Source organism: Choloepus didactylus, chromosome 1 (genome assembly GCF_015220235.1).
Source record: "Choloepus didactylus isolate mChoDid1 chromosome 1, mChoDid1.pri, whole genome shotgun sequence".
NCBI classification, from domain to species: Eukaryota; Metazoa; Chordata; class Mammalia; order Pilosa; family Megalonychidae; genus Choloepus; species Choloepus didactylus.
Window position 1 is genome coordinate 138,336,614 of NC_051307.1, and position 16,256 is coordinate 138,352,869.

The window sequence follows — 16,256 nt, forward strand, 5'->3', positions numbered from 1 at the left end:
TGGACATATATACAGCTGAACACACACTTCCTGGTTATGTACAATCTGCATAGATAGACCAGCTTTACAGGCCTGACCACAAGAGATTAATAGCTTTAGCCAAATAATGTGGTAACCATGTGAACCTGGGCTGCTCCAGCTTGTTTGTGAATCTCTCAGCAAGGCTCAACATGCTGTTATCTGCATCTTGTTGCCAGGAAACACAACATCGCTTTGGAATACAAGGAAAACCAGGTTGCAATGACCACAGGTCAACTTCTCAAAAGCCTAATTTTTGACACTGAGCTAGTTCAATCTTCAAACATTTCTTCCTGTTGTCCATGGAGAACTCTACTTTACTAGTAATTAACAGTTACACTTTTTGCTATTTTTATCAAGGCAGGACCACAGGCTAGCATTTGTTACCACTAACAATGCAGTAATAGTAGTAGTAGTAGTGGTAGTAATTCACTCATACTTTCCATCTCCCAAGTGTCAGATAAACACTAGTTTACTTCATTAAAATGATTTGAAATCAAGCACCCACTGCAACTACTTTAAAACTGATTCAATAATGTATGTTTTTTGGTCCATTTCTATGTCTATTCTTCAGCACACGAATCTTACTAAAGAATAAAATAACCAATATGATGCTGACCCTAAGACTTCCTTGATTTTCTGGGATCAAAATGCTTCTCTTGACTTGCTCACAGAAACAGAATGTAATGTGTTGGACAATAATCCTCCTAGTTTCTTCCTGACCAATTCAAACAGACAGAAACTTAATGTACCAAGTTGCTGAAGTACTCAGCAGACTGGAAATTTGCCTCATAAGAGTGAAGTGGGAGGTCACTGTTCTGCAGTTTTGCCATCTGGAGATGGAAGGATTAGAATGGCTTTCAGAGTTTATAAAATTAATTAGCCTTGACATACCAATTAGAATTGCTAGCTCATGGGCAACAGGAGATTTTGGACAACTTACTAAAAAGATTTTAAAGACAAAATAGAAAACATTCTTCTGTCTTCCAATGTTGGCTTAAAAAAAAAAGTTAAATGTAGTTAGGTTTATTGTAGATGAAAGAAAATCATTGCTACTCAAGCAACATGGAATCTTGAATGCACTGTATTATCAAGACAGCATGGTGGTCAGGAAAACTACATTCTTGATATAACCTTAGTTTTACCCCAAGGGACTTCAGTATAATTTCTTTGAACTTGGACCCCATACTGATTTTCATCCTATTCCACACTTCCCTTTTGAAACACAATGCATAAGTTCTAGCCTCGTGATAATTAAGTTGCTAAAAAGACACAGAACTATGTACTACACAACTGAAATAATGAAATGCTAAAAGAAAACCAATATTAAATGTGAGCACGAGAAGAGAGAAGTTAACCAAAACAAAAACAAAAACAAAAAAAACCTGGTTTCTGTAATACCAACAATGCCCTGGCATCCAGAACCCACAGAACCCACAAGAGAACAGAATAAGCCAAGCTGGAAAGTTGGAAATGGTTTAACACCATCATTTTGCTGAATCTCCAGGCAAACCAATCTGTGAACAAGGGTGACTGTCAAGGACATTTTTCTCCTGAATTTCTGGGTGGGGACACTCAAGGTATGTTTTCTCCAACATGGGTCATGCCTTCCAGTAATGTACCAGGTCATTATCTGTGAAGCTTTCAGGTTGCCCCATGGTCTCCCCAATTCAGGTAAAATGGACAGAAGTGCTCCTCTCTTCCACATAATGTCAATCTTTAGGTGTGGTCATACACAAATAGCTATTAATATCATACATTTTAACTCCTTCTACATTACAGGAGTAACAACTTAGAAATAAAAAAATTAATGCTTATTATACAGCCATTATGTCCTAACAACTTTACATATAGCAGCTATAATCTTCTTCTTCATTTTAAAGTTCAATTAAAGAAGAATTTGGAAGTGAAAATTTCAGTTACCAATGAGAGAATACTGCTTGGACAGCCATACTAACAAAATCTAATTATTTATATACATGTCTTGTATAACAAAAGAGGACAATTACTTTTTACATGACTGATACATAAACAAACCCATAAATGTAACTGTTCCCTTCATTCATTGATGAAAGGCTCTTTCAGGTTATAAAAAAATAGTCTGAGTTGTGGAAAAACATATTTGTAAGAGTAATAAACTTAAAGGTGAATTGAGGAAGATGGTGGAGTAGGAAGCTCCAGGTATCAGTCCCTCCACCAGAACAATTATTAAACAGGCAGGAACTGCCTGAATCAACTATTTCAAAACTCCAGAGTCCAATAGAACACTGTAAGCACCCAAGGAAGGGTGGGATGAAGAGGCTGGTAAATTACAGTAAATACCAATAAACTGCTCTCTGCATGGTGGTTACCATTGCCCATCTCCCATACTTGTGGCAGGCAGCAGTGGGATCTGGCCTCTAGCACAACTTGCTGGTACCAGAAAGGGACATAAAAATCCGTGTCCCCAAGCTCAAGTGGGGCATGGGCAGATCACTGATCACTATGCTTTTACGGCTACTTTGGATCCCTATGGGACTGACTCTGAGGGCACCCACTGTTCCAATCTGCGCTGGACAAAGGTGGCAGCACAGACTTAAGGATGGTATGACTTCCTCAGAACTGCAGAGGACAGCTGAATGGTTGCATTTCCTAGGCAGGGTCCAAGTCAAGAAAGCAAAGCTCTGGGGAGTCCTGGAAGAAGCTCCCGGTGCCCTTCCCAGCAACCTCCCTCCCTCCAATCCTTCCCCAGGGCAATTTAGAGCTGGCTGGCACTCCCTTTGTGGGTCCCTGGCTTTGTTCCAGCTGGAAAACTGACTTGGGAAACTCCTCTCCAGTGTGCCCCACTTCCGAGAATTTGCCCTCCAGTCAAAGCAGCTGGAGACAAGGAGAGCAGTGCAAAGAAACAACTGAGTTGGATGGCCTGGGGCAAAGGCTTACCTACTTTAAAGACTGCAGTGAAACACCTGTGAGAGGGAGAAGGTCTGTTTCCTGGAAAGTACAGGGAGCATTCAAACTCCTGTAAACAGGGGAACTCCTAAGACCACCAGCAAATACAAGTGCAGGACAAGACACAGGCCCAGAAGACAGGGAGGATGCTGCACTTAGCATTCACCTAGGCTGACAATCTTGATAGGAGGAATGAGCTCTGAAGGAGAGCACCAGCTAACACAAAGCCTATTTGTAAAGACAGTGAAAAGTGGTCTTTGCTTAGGTTTGCTTGGTTTTGTTAGCTCCTGACCCGAAAATCTCTGTCATATTACCAGCTGGTTACAAATCAGCTGGTTACAAACTTAAGAAACAAACAGTTCAAGGTATAAATCCCAGAGTTAACATTTAAAAATATTAAAATGTGCAGTGTGTAACAAAAGATTACAAGACAAACAAACAGGAAGTGATGGCCCCTCCAACGGAGACAATAAAAATATAGAAAACTCCAAAGACGATGACCAGAATACAGACATACACTGGACAAAGACTTTAAAAAAATCACCTTCAATATGCTCAAGGATGAAGGAAAATACAGAGAAAGAACTAAACGATATGAGGAAAACAATGAATGCACAATATGAAAAATCTCAATAAAGAGATAAAATTTTAAAAAGGAATCAAACAGAACTACTGGACCACAATAAATGAAATGAAAAAATTCCCAGGAGGGTTTCAACAGCAGAATGGAACTGGCAGAAGAATGAATCTGTGAACACAAAGACAAGATACTTGAAATGAGACCAGCTGAGGACCAGAAAGAAAAAAGAATTATAAAAAGCAAAAATACCCAGAGACCTCTGAGACACCATCAAGCATACCAATATATACTTTATGGGAGAAGGAGAAGAAAAAGAGAAAGGGGCAGAAGGAATATTCAAAGAAATAATGAAAGAAAGCTGTCCCAACTTAACAAAACACACGACTATGTACCTTCAAGAAGCCCAGAGAAAACCAAACAGGATAGAATTGAAGAAAAACATGCCTTGTCACATACTGATGAAACTGTTGAATGCAAAGGACAAGGAGAGTTCTGAAAGCTGAAAGAGAAAAGCAATGTGTTATGTATAAGGGAGTCCAAATTAGATTGTCAATTTCTCATCAGAAAGCATGGAGCAAGAAGGCAGTAGGTTGAAATACTTAAAATGCTGAAAGAAAACAACTTTCAACCAAGAATTTTATATCTGGTGAGACTTTCTTTCAAAAATGAGGGAGAAGAAGAACATTCCAAAATAAGCAAAAGCTGAGGGAGTTCATCATCACTAGACCTGCCCTACAAGCAATGCTAAAGGGAGTTGTTCAGATGGAAAGGAATGAATATTAGATAATGGTTCAAAGTGGCACAAAGAAATAAAGACCTCCAAGAAAGGTAACCATTTGGGCAATTATAAATGCCAGTCTGTTGTATTACATTTTTTGGTATCTAACTTCACTTCCTACTTCCCACAGCTTTCCCTCTAAGATAAGGAACAAGACAAGGATGCCCACTGTTACCACTGGTATTCGAAATTGTACTGGAGTTCTTGCCAGAGCAATTAGCTACCCCCCCCCCCCCAAAGGCATCCAAATTGGAAAGAAAGAAGTAAAACTTTCCCTGTTTGCAGATCCTATAAGCAGAAAACCTTTAAAAAATCCAAACAAAGTTCCTAGAGCTAATAAATGAATTCCACAAAGTGGTTGGGTACAAGATCAATACTCCCAAGTCAGTAGAGTTTCTATACACTAGTAATAAACAATCTGAAGAATAAATCAAGAAAAAAACTCCCATTTACAATAGCAATTAAAAGAATCAAATATCTGGGAATAAATCTAACCAGGCATATAAAGGACTTATTCACAAAAAACTACAAAAACATTACTAAAAGAAATTAAAGAAGACCTAAATAAATGAAAAGACATTCCATTTTCATGGATTGGAAGACTAAATACTGTTAAGATGTCAACCCAAATGATTTACACCTACCCAAATGATTTACAGATTCAACAAAATCCCAATCAAAATCCCAATAACCTCCTTTTCATAACTAAAAAAAAACAATCATCAAATTTATATGGAAAGTTAAGGGGCCCCAAATAGCTAACTTTGTTCTAGAAAAAGCACAAAGTTAGAGGAGTGATCCTTCTGATCTTAAAACTTTTTACAGAGTCACAGTATCAAAACAGCATGGTACTGGTGCAAGGACTGCCACATAGGTCAATGGAATTAAATTAAGAGTTCTGAAATCAACCTTCATATTTATGACCAACTGATTTTTGACAAGGGGGCACAAACCATTCAATTGGGAAAGAACAGCCTCTTCAGCAAATGGTACTAAGAAAACTGGATCTCCATTTTCAAAAGAATGAAGGTGTATCCCTACATCTGCTTAAAATAGGGCAAAGACCTAAATACAAGAGCCAGAACTGTAAAGCTCCTAGAGGAAAAGGTAGGGAAGCAACTTTAGGACCTTGTGTTAGATTTTATACCTAAAGCAGAAACAACTAAAGAAAAACTAGATAAATGGAACTTCAACAAAATTTAAAATTTTTGTGCGTCAAAGGACTTTATCACAAAAATAAAAAGACACCCTACAGAATGGGAGAAAATATTTGGAAACCACAGATCCAATAAGGGTTTAATATCTAGAATAAATAAAAAAATTCTTCAACAACAAAAAGACACATGACCCAATTAAAAATGAGGCAAAAGACTTGAATAGCCATTCTCTAAAGAAGATATACAAATGGCCAAAAGCACACATACAGATGCACAACACCATTAGCCATCTGGAAAATGTAAAGCAAAACCACAATGAGATATCATATTACACCCATAAGAATGGCTACTATTAAAAAAAAAAACAAAAACAAACAAAAAAACCAGAAAATTGCAAGTGTTTGAGAGGATGTAGAGAAATGGGAACATTCATTCATTGTTGGTGTGACTAAAATGGTGTAGCCACTGTGGGAGACAGTTTAGTGGTTCCTCAGAAAGTTAAGTATAGAATTACCATGAACTGGCAATACCACTTACAGGTATATAACTCAAAGAACTGAAAGCAGGGACTCGAACAGATATTTTCACAACGATGTTCAGAGAAGCATTATTCACAACTGCCAATAGATAGAAGCAACCCAAGCGTCCAATAATTGATAAACAAAATGTGGTATATAGGCACAATGGAATATTATTCAGCAGTAAAAAGGAATTAAGTTCTGATACATGCAACAACATGGATGAACCCTGAAGACATGTTGAATGAAATAAGCCAGACTCAAGAGGACAAATACTGTATGATCTCATGAAATAATAGAATAAGCAAACTCAAAGAATCAGAATCTAGAATACAGGTTACCAGGGGACAGCATGGGTAAGGGAACAGGGAACTAAGGCTTAATAGGTACAGAATTTCTATCTGGGACGATGGAAAAGTTTTGGTAATGGATGGTGGTGATGGCAGCACAAGATTATGAATGTAATTTACAGCACTGAATTATGTACTTGAATGTAGTTAAAAGGGGCAATTTTAGATTGTATATGTTATTAGAAATTTTTTTAAAATCCATGGAACTGCAAAATACAAACAGTGAACCCTAAGTTAAACCATGGACTATAGTTAATGGCACAATTATAAAAATGTGCTTTCATCAATTTTAACAAATGTACCACACAAATGCAAGGGGTTAATAATAGGGTAGTATATGGGAACACTCTATTTTATGCATGATTCTTCTGTACACCCACAACTTCTCTAACAAAAACAAACAAAAAACCTTAATGGTAAAAAGCTTTAAGGAAACTAATAAGAGATTTAATATGTTTGGGCATGATTCAGAATTTTGGGAAGAACTTGTAAATCTTTCACAGAAAAACTTTATACCATTCCAAATAAAAAGAGGGTCACAAAATTCTCCAAATGGCATTGTTTTCCTTTTAAAAATAGCAGCTATTCAATATGTAAAACTTTTATTAAACTACACAGTCATTGTTGTAAGATTCGCTATGAATTTTCTTTCTAAAGCAAGCTCTCCTGCATGATTAAAATTGTATTTGATTCACAACATTCAATATATATGCAACTCTGTCAGTCATATACATATTGCATAGAGTGATAAGTGAATTGTTCAAATCATAAAACCTTCATTGTTTGGCTAGGTAAATAGGCTGCACTTCAGCTACCATGAAAAAAACAGAATAACATAAAACCAAAAAATAACAGTGGAAAAAAAAATCTATTACTACTGAAAGAAATCATTCACTAAGCTTTTAACTTGACCTTCTCTATAGCAGTTAACACCACCTTACAAGTTGTTATAAATACATACCCATACTTCATTCTCATTCTATCATTTTCGGGGTTACAGTAAAATCTTTCCAAGTGTTCCTGGGAATCATTGGATACACTCTGCCACTTCTGAGTAGTTGTCCTCTTGATCTGCCAGTGATATGGCAAGACCGTGTGGTGCTTCAAACAATCCCTGCCATAAATACAAGTGCCTTGCAAAAAGTCCATGCAAATTTCAATTCCATTCTCTTGATGAGTGTGGTACTGGAGCTGGTTCACCAACTCAAACACGAGGTCAAGGGAAGCCTCTTCACTTTTGTCCTGGAAGAGCTCAGTACTCAACTTATCACTGGTGTCCAAAATGTACTGGATTGTAAAACTGTTGTCTTGGAAAACCCCTGGAACATAATCCATGACTTTGTCTATGCAGTCAGGACTAGCAGGAGCATCGCTTGAAACTGGGTGCAAAAGGTCAGTCTGAAAGTGCCCAGCTGTCGAATCTGCCACTGTCCCACTGATGGTTTCTGGTGGAAAGCGATGATCCTGGATTGGAACCACTCGTTCCGGAGCATCGGTGGAAGGATGGGCTTCTGGCATTTGGCCCCCAACATTTGTTCCATCAGGAATCAGAACAGACATATTGTTTTCTGTCGGTGGGCATGATGGATTTATTTCCAGGGTTTTTTTCACAATAGGTTCATGTAAGCTACTCTCATCTGCACTCTGGTTTCTAGGTCTAAAAACCCCATCAAGTGAGCCAGATTCTAGCAAAGTGTTTAATATTGGCCTCAAAGACCTCAGAGTTCCAGTTCCCAGTCTCTTCTGATCCTGCTTTTTCTTAAAACAAGTCTTCAGTGGAGTGATCTTCTCAGAGAGTCTCATTTGGCATGAAAAATCATCAGCTGGAGAGGGAGGCTGCACTACACATTCTGGCTCAGGTTCAGTGGTTTCCATTTCCATGATGTGGATTAGTTCCAAGTGCTCCTCAGAGTATAAAAATCCTACCAGGAAAAGAAGGAATATGATCATTTACAAACTGACAACTGGATCCTATTCATTCATCAAAATGTTTTGTTTTGGTCTGTACTGTGTATCAGGTCAATTTTAAATTTTATTGAGAAATCAAGGCCCTGAAGCAGCCAAGGGTATTCAAAAGTCACAGGAAGTAAAGGTGGAAAAGAGATTGTGTCCTCCAAGAGGCTCTTGGCTTTTATTTGTGGACTTAATATACAGCAATTTATAAATCTGTTGGGATATGTATTTTTATTGCTGTGGCAGGGTGGGAGCTTGGTGGGTAGAAGAAATAAGCATAGCTAGCTGATGATAGTCAGGAAACCACATTTCCACTCAGCTTTGCAGTTCTCTTCACAGTTGTTTATATATTACCAGTCTCAAGAGGTGATAAAAACTTAGTTTCTTTGTGGAAAAAAAAAACTTCAAAAGATAAATTTCAAACTTAAATAGTGAGTGAATTTGGGTGTGAGGATATATACATGAAAATAGGAGCTCTCAACTGAAATGTGATATGGGAGAAAATTAGGAGCCTGTAGAAGCATTTCCATATTCAGAAATTTAATATAAAGGTCTACTTTCACAATCCTGAAAACATTACCACTACTGGAGGAACACTAGGGCCGTTAGCAATAGAAGCCACATCAGAAATGACCTCAGCACACTGTGTTAGAAACCAAACACATTTCATAAGGACCTCCAATTTCTTGTCTTCATAGTTATACGCATGCACTTTTTTTTAGAAAAAGAATGCAAGAATATGTAACACACAGAGCACTGATTCTTTCAGATTCCTAAGGAACTGTTGAAAGAGACCAAAAAAAGTGATTTCTTGGAAGAATCAATTTCCTTGAAAAAACTGAAACTTCAGGTAAAAAAGCAGACAACTTTGTAAAATAGAAGATAGTCCCCGCCCCCCCCCCCCCCACCATCTCGCAGTGATAAATTATTAAGCGTTGTGCCAGGTGGGAAAAGGGATGGTGATGAGGAGTTAATCTTTCTCTCTCTTGTTCCACAACTGAAAGAGATCCTTGATGCAAGGGCCCATGACTTACTCAAGTATGCATCCCAGGAGCCTGGTACAGTGCCTACCATAATGCACACAGTGGGAGCTCAATAAGATGACAGCTGAATTACTGAGAAAAAGCATTAAGCCCTATTACATGCCTAGTTTGTTAGCTTTTACGGATAAAAATGAGCCCCCCCAAAATGAACATTAAGATCTAATTGGAGAGCTCCATGAATCTACAAGTGTAAAAAGTGCATAATAAAACTAAAAAACAAAACAAAAACAAAAACAAAAAAAAACATGTACAAAATATTAATGTGCATGGTTATTGCAAAAGGAAAAGGCAGAAAAAGGAGAGTTCAAGTGCGAGCTGGCATTGTTAAGGAAAGCTTCACGAAGGAGGGACTTGACAAGAGACAAATCAACTGGAAAGCAGCCAAGCTAGGCGTTATTATTCATCATTCGGTGCTCCTGCCTCAAGGAACAATTGGCAGATATTGTGGTATTCCCTCACCATCACACCAAACCGGCCTGTGCCTTCCCCCACGCACACACATTAACCACTCCTATCACACTCATCACTAAACCAATTTTATTTATACATGCATGTATATATATGAACACACACACATGCACACACATAACTTTTTCTATCATTGCCCTTTTTCAAACTCTCGTTAACAAAACTGGGAGGAAGAGGCGGCGAACTGGAGAGGGGAAGCTTCCACTAGAACCTAGTTCCTCAATTAGTTTGCATAACAGAAAAATAAAGATTGGAAGGATACTTCCTCTGGCCCCTGCAGCAGGCGACTCACCGCGCTACCCTCGCCTCGTGACGCTCCCAGTTTTCCGGCACTTGCACCTTCCCTGGGAACCGCCCGCTCAACGTCGGGAAAAAAAGATCCCGCTCGGTCCGCTGTTGTCTCAGGACTCTTCGTTCGCCCGCCCGCCGCCGCCGCCGGTCTACACCCGAGCACCAAGCCCCCGTCCCGAGAGACGCCTCCGGTAGGCCGCGGCGGTTTGCAGAGCCCAGCGCCCCGATTCGCCAATTCTGGGTGTTCCCGAGCATTCCCACCCCTGCCTAACCCTCCGCAGGCTCTCCCCAAACTCTCTTTCCAGCCTCCTCCCAACGAAAGACCCTTCATCCCCGCCTTGTCTCCATCTCTTCTTCCCAAAACTCAGTCACTATGCCTTACACATTAATTTCTTTTTTGCTTCAACTGACTTTCCGGAAAGGATCATCCTGAGAGTCTCGGAGACTCGCAGAAATGACCCGCGAAGCGCCGGACCCTTCTCGGGGCGACGCGGAGGAAGGAAAAGACTTCAGCGCCTTTCAAAGTTAATCTGAAAACAGCCTGCAAACTTCTGTGCTGCAGCCCGGAACGCGGGTTCGGCCGGCAGGCTCCTCGGCAACCGCCGTGCCCTTCCCTGCATCTGCGAAGTGCTCCTCCGCGCTTCAGAGCGGCCGGGGTCTTGCCCGGAGGTGGAAGCGGTATAGACACGGCCCCGTCCCGCCCGCTCTGAGGAGGTGGGAATGGGGAGACGCCGGCGACCCTGACTAAATCTTTCAGTGGTTAAATCCAATTTATACACCTGCCAGACGGTTTTAAGAAGTGGAAACCAATTCCATCCTAACAATGATAGGATCCGAGTGAATTCCGTACAAAAAGGCACACACTCTAAAAACCAATTCCCTGGATTCGAAACAGTCTCGCACACTGCAGGCGCCGGGGGCTAGAAGTGACGGGCCGCAAGGCCAGCGCTCCCTTCCGCACCCGCCATCCCGGCTGGGGTCCCTCGTCGGCTTCTCAGTGCCCACACGAAGCCCATTACCTGAACCGGCAGCCTGAGAGAACCGACAAGAGTCGCGTCGCAGCGCCGCCGGCTCGCGGGCAGCGTCCGCGCCCGGAATCGGCGCGGAGAGCGGGCGCCAGCGTCTAGGGGTCGCGGGCCATCGACTCTGAGAGCCGCGCACGGGCCATTCCGCCAACAAGAGCGCAGAAAACCACGACCGCACTCTAGATCTAGCTCGTTCGCCTGTCACCTCAAGCTGTGCTTTAAAGTGGCTTCCGGTCGCCTCCTCCCGGCGGCCCCGTCGCGGAGGCGGAGCCCGGGCGGCGGGGGGTGGGGTGGGGTGAGGGGGCCGGGCATTCGGTGGGTGCCGGGAAGGAGGCCCGTCCCGTGCGCGCGCGTGCGCGCTACCGGTCGTTCGGAGGCATGAAGGGCGTGCTCGTGGCGGCGGCGGCGGGCTCCCGCGAGGGGGCGTGTCCTTCCGCGGGCCCGCTGGGTCCCTGAGGATCCGCGTCTACGCGCGAAGTGCGCGCCGCGTGGGGCGGGCTCCACCTGCCTGCGGATAGATGGAGGGTCACTTTGTTCCGAGGAGACCCAGGCACCCGAGGGAGGATGTGAAACAGAACGACCCGTTTCAGTGCGGTTGGCTTGTTTATTTGCCTCTTCACAAGACGCCTCCAACCCTTGACGCCGCCAGACTCTGAGAGGAGGCAAACGGCTACCGCCGCCAGACGGGGTCGCCAGCCCCGCGCCGGACAGGCGGGACGGACTGCGCACCCTGGCCAGCTACCTGCCTAGTGGAGTCGCAGGCGTTCCTGTTTCACGGGAAGGAAGACCTAGCTTTGGGTTTTGAGTACAGACGCGCGTATATGTGTGTTTAAAGCCCATAAATATTGAAGTGACTTATTTATTGACAATATTTGTTGAGCACCTACTATGTGCCAGGTATGTAGTAGGTCTAGGGTTACAGCCCGGATTAGCCCAGACACCTTGGCTATCTGCATGGAGTTGCAGAACACTCCGTGTTCACTTCCAAAATGTACATCACTTGTGAAATTGCCCTATTTTCTGGATTGTAATATGCCTTGGGTTGTAAAACCATATATCGAATAATTATATATGAAAAAAAAGATCAAAGAAAACTAATTATGGCTATACCCCAATAGCTAGTGTAGTGCCTGACACACAGTAGATGCTCAGGACTTTTATGAATGTCAAAATAGAGTGTGGCTGGGAGTCTCACTGCCTGGATTTAAATCCTAGCTCTGCCAGTTACCTAGGTGGAAGAAGACTGGGTGAGTTGTTTCTCTATGGGATTGTTGTGAATATCAAATAAGTTTATAAAAGAAACTATCCTTAACCAAACTGATGAGAGAAATCTGTAGTGCCAATAGCTTTAAGAAATAAAATTCTAGCTCTTAGATGATGTGGTGTGATCAAAAATCAATCTTTTCCCCCTTTCAAACTGAGAACTGAGTTTTAAAAGACATTTTAAAAGGAAGGTAATCCGTGAAGCAAGGGAACTGCTCAGTGGATGAGAAACTATGAGGTATTCTTGTGAGACTTAAAGCAGATGGATCAAATTGAAGACAAGAAGAAGAATGGCGGTACAGGACGAGCATGAGAGCCCCAAAAAGCTTACTACCATTAAGAGTGGAAGCTGTGCCAAGGTATTCCTTGGCCAGAGGAAGGAGCCCACCGGCAACAGCAGGGGGTTTGTTGAATATGGTACCAGGAGTATCTGGGTCTCAAGAATCCTACACTTCTAATCCATCCCCACAGCTCTAGGAATAGGCAGCAGAAAAGGAGTTTCCCTCTCCAGGCAGGAGTACAGCTTGGGATAGAGAGGACAATGTTGCCAGATAGCTGCTATCATCAGGGAGGAACAGGGAGCCATCAGGCCCAGAGGAAAAGCCTTGGGGGCACTCAGTCAGGAGTCATGTCTTGCATATCACCTGTTCTTACCACAAACAATGACAAACCCAGGCAGTAGAAGCTGGTGCTGCTCCTCCCTCTAATAGGTCATCAAGGGGGAGGCATCTAGTGCACAGACAGACAAACTCACAATCAAGAATCACCAATTATTTGAGGAGTACCAAATGATTTAGACAGAACTTGATGAAAAGAGAATTGATTGTGGAATCATAGGACTTTATTTATATAATAAGCTTAATTAACATGTTTAAAGAGTAAGGAGGTTATTGCCTCCCAAAACCAATTTTGAAAAAGAAACAGAGGTCTTGGAAATGAAGGAAAAAACAGGCTGAATTACAGAAAAGGCACAATTGAAGACTGAATTAGTGACTAGGCTGCAGAATTTTCTCTTTAGGCTGTTCTAAAGTATGAAAAATGAAAGTTAAGAGACATGCAAAATAGATATAGAAGTTCTATTCATTTTTAGGAATTGCCAGAGGAGAATAGAATTAGTGGAGGGGATGCAAACTTAAAGAAAGTGTAGTTGAGAATTTCCCAGAACTGAAGAAAACATAAATCTTCAGATTGAAAAGGCTCATCACGAGCTTAATAGGATACATAAAAACAATGACAACAAATGATCCTTCGCTCTAGTGAAATTTGAGAACATTCAGGATAAAAGAGAAAATCTAAAATTTACAAGAGAAAGAAAATTGCTTACAAAGGAATGAGAATCAGCTTAATATCAGACTACTCATCAGTGGCATTCTTTCAAGAAACCTACGAGACAAATAGCTCAAAGAGATGCAGAAAAAGACATAGGTGCAAGGCATGATACATGCCAAGCAGTGCAACTGAAGGCAGGGGAAATTGCCAGATCTCTCAGAATAGATTAAAGAAATTTCAAAGCAATGAGAGGCTTGCTTGTCCACTGCATGTGTTGTATTAGAGGAGAAGTTTTCTTATTGTAGTCTGGAAACTCTCTGTGGACATCTGGTAAAATTAAGAAAGTCCACCATTAAATCTTGCAGAAGAGGTATCAGCAGCTTGGAGGAAAATTTTGGAGATGATAGTAGAGCACTCTTGTAATAAATGCTTTATCACCAACATACTTATGGCATAAAAGATGAAATTGTTTAGAAAAACACTGATATTAATAACTCTGGTATGAAAAGTGATTAAGTTAGACTCTGGATGTGAAGAAATTTAAAGAATGTCTTAAATTTATTTTGCTAATATTTTCCTTTTTTATATATAAAGGTGATATAAGGTAAAAGATAACTGATTAGGAGCATTGAAGCAGATAACTTTCCATTAAATATTAGTTGCCAGAGTATGAGGAGCCATCTCCTAAAAGAGAACACACCACATCATCTGGACTTCTGGATCCTACACTCTGAATTCATTGCAGTAACTGGGTGAGACTTCGGGATTGTTCCCCTTAGAGAGGGGGTAAGTGCATTCCTTATATGAGAAGGATATTTGTGTAGTCAAAGGGATGGACTGGGGCAGACACTACTAGTTGCCCCCTTCTTCCTTATTAAAAAAAAAAAAAAAATCCTTATTTTTGTTTTTTGGATGGATGACAGCAATGGGCCTTGCTAAAAATTTCATTTGCCTAGATTCCTTCAGTTAGGGATAGTCATGTTCTAGACATACGCTGAAGATTTCTAGAAAAACCTTTCCTTCTCTAATACATAGACACCCCTGCTGTTTCTCCCTTTGTCTTCTTCCTAGAATATCAACATGAGGCTAGAGATGGAGCCTCATGACAAAAATGAAGGCGAACATATAAAGAAAATATAAAAATGGAAGCCAAAAGCTAAGAATGCTGGTGCAGGAAGATATAAGGAGTTTGGGTTATTTATGACATCATGGAGCTACTGCACCAGCCCTAGACTGGCTACCTCTGAAACTTATTGAAAAATAAATTTCAATATGTAGTTCAATATGTTCTTGTAGTCAGTATGTTCTTAACTATCGTTAAGTTATCTTCTAACTAGGCTTCCTGCTTCCAGGCTCTACTAGTTAGATAACAATATGACTTAGTATATCAAAAATACCAGAGCTTTCACAAAGCAATACATCAACTCCTGTAGCATTTCCTACCAGTTCCACTAATTATTGAATATTCTATGATTGAGAAACCTGAGATTATTAAAGAAGAAAAAATTAGAAAGTAGAGAGAAGAAATAACAAAACCCAGAGTCAACCTTCTAAAGTCCCACTTTAAAATTTTGATATAGGTTATGTTCTGTCTTATTTTATTCAAAGTTTTTTTTCCTCATAATTATAAACATTACTGTATGTTCATAGTAGTTTACCTGACTTGTAGCATAAAGCATTTTCTATGTTAAAGTCTTTTAAAGCAAATATAACTATAACATATTTTACTTAACTAGTCCTGTGTCACTGAACATGTCAAAAAACTTTTTGTATCACTTATTCATTGACCATTCACTGAGTACTACCACATACAAGTCACCAGATTAAATACTATAAGCATACATAGTTGAAGAAGACATGGCTCCTGTAAGGTAAATACAAATTAAAAAATTAATAATAGTCAATTTTCCTTGGTGCAAAATGTGAAAAGGCTTCTTCCCCACTAGCCTTTTTTAAAAAAAAATTTACTTTAGAAACCTTGTAATTTTAAGTACTTTTTCTGTCCTTTTGAAATGTATGTAAATCTTTTTAAAGGTTAAATAAGCCTCTTGCTTATTTAATGGCTCAAGGACTAAAGCCGTTTCTCTGAAATATAATCACCAAGGAACATAGAGACTAGAAGGAAATGAGCATACCTTCAGGTGGCTCCAAATTGTAAACCTACCTCTGGTCATAAAGACAGGAGAAATATCTTGTGATCATGTATATAATGGTTTGTATCAGTTTAGCCACATAAAAGGGTGAGCTTTCTTTCTTTTTTGCACTCCTCCAGTGGGCTGTCTATGATGGATCACATTCTGGTTTAATGTTTATTCAATAATAAATTGTTTTTCTTTCTCCTTTGTGGAGAGGTTTTCAGGGTTGAGAGAAGGTTTAGTTTTGTTTTAAATTATACTTCCCTCAAATCCCTCTCTGAACACTCTTCAAAATTCAAAATACACGTATATATATCCATGGCATATGTATATATGTACTTTCTATGTGTCCCAAAGCCATTTTATTCTTTTAGAATATGCTTACAGAAAGGAAATGTTCTAATTTCCTTTTCAAGTATTCCTTTTATCACTAATTTCTGTTATTCTTTTCTGCTGAATTTATCTTAGCATGACTGAGCA

At 40.5% G+C, this 16,256-nt stretch overlaps 1 protein-coding gene across 4 annotated transcripts in view; it reads right to left on the reverse strand.

The window, feature by feature from the left end:
- The window catches only part of LOC119538830 (TCDD inducible poly(ADP-ribose) polymerase), a 30,739-nt gene extending 19,506 nt beyond the window's left edge, over nt 1-11,233 (reverse strand). The window contains exons 1-2 of one of the 4 annotated variants that reach the window (XM_037842033.1): nt 11,104-11,233; nt 7,291-8,251 (exon numbers count right to left, since the gene is read on the reverse strand). In XM_037842033.1, the coding sequence (XP_037697961.1) occupies nt 7,291-8,210 (920 nt within the window). In that variant the 5' untranslated portion in view covers nt 8,211-8,251; nt 11,104-11,233. Of the gene's footprint in view, nt 1-7,290; nt 9,156-9,316; nt 10,052-10,085; nt 10,139-11,103 lie in introns of those variants that run through there. The other 3 variants (XM_037842038.1, XM_037842024.1, XM_037842030.1) reach the window with 3 other exon arrangements.
- Between the last annotated feature and the right edge of the window lie 5,023 nt (nt 11,234-16,256).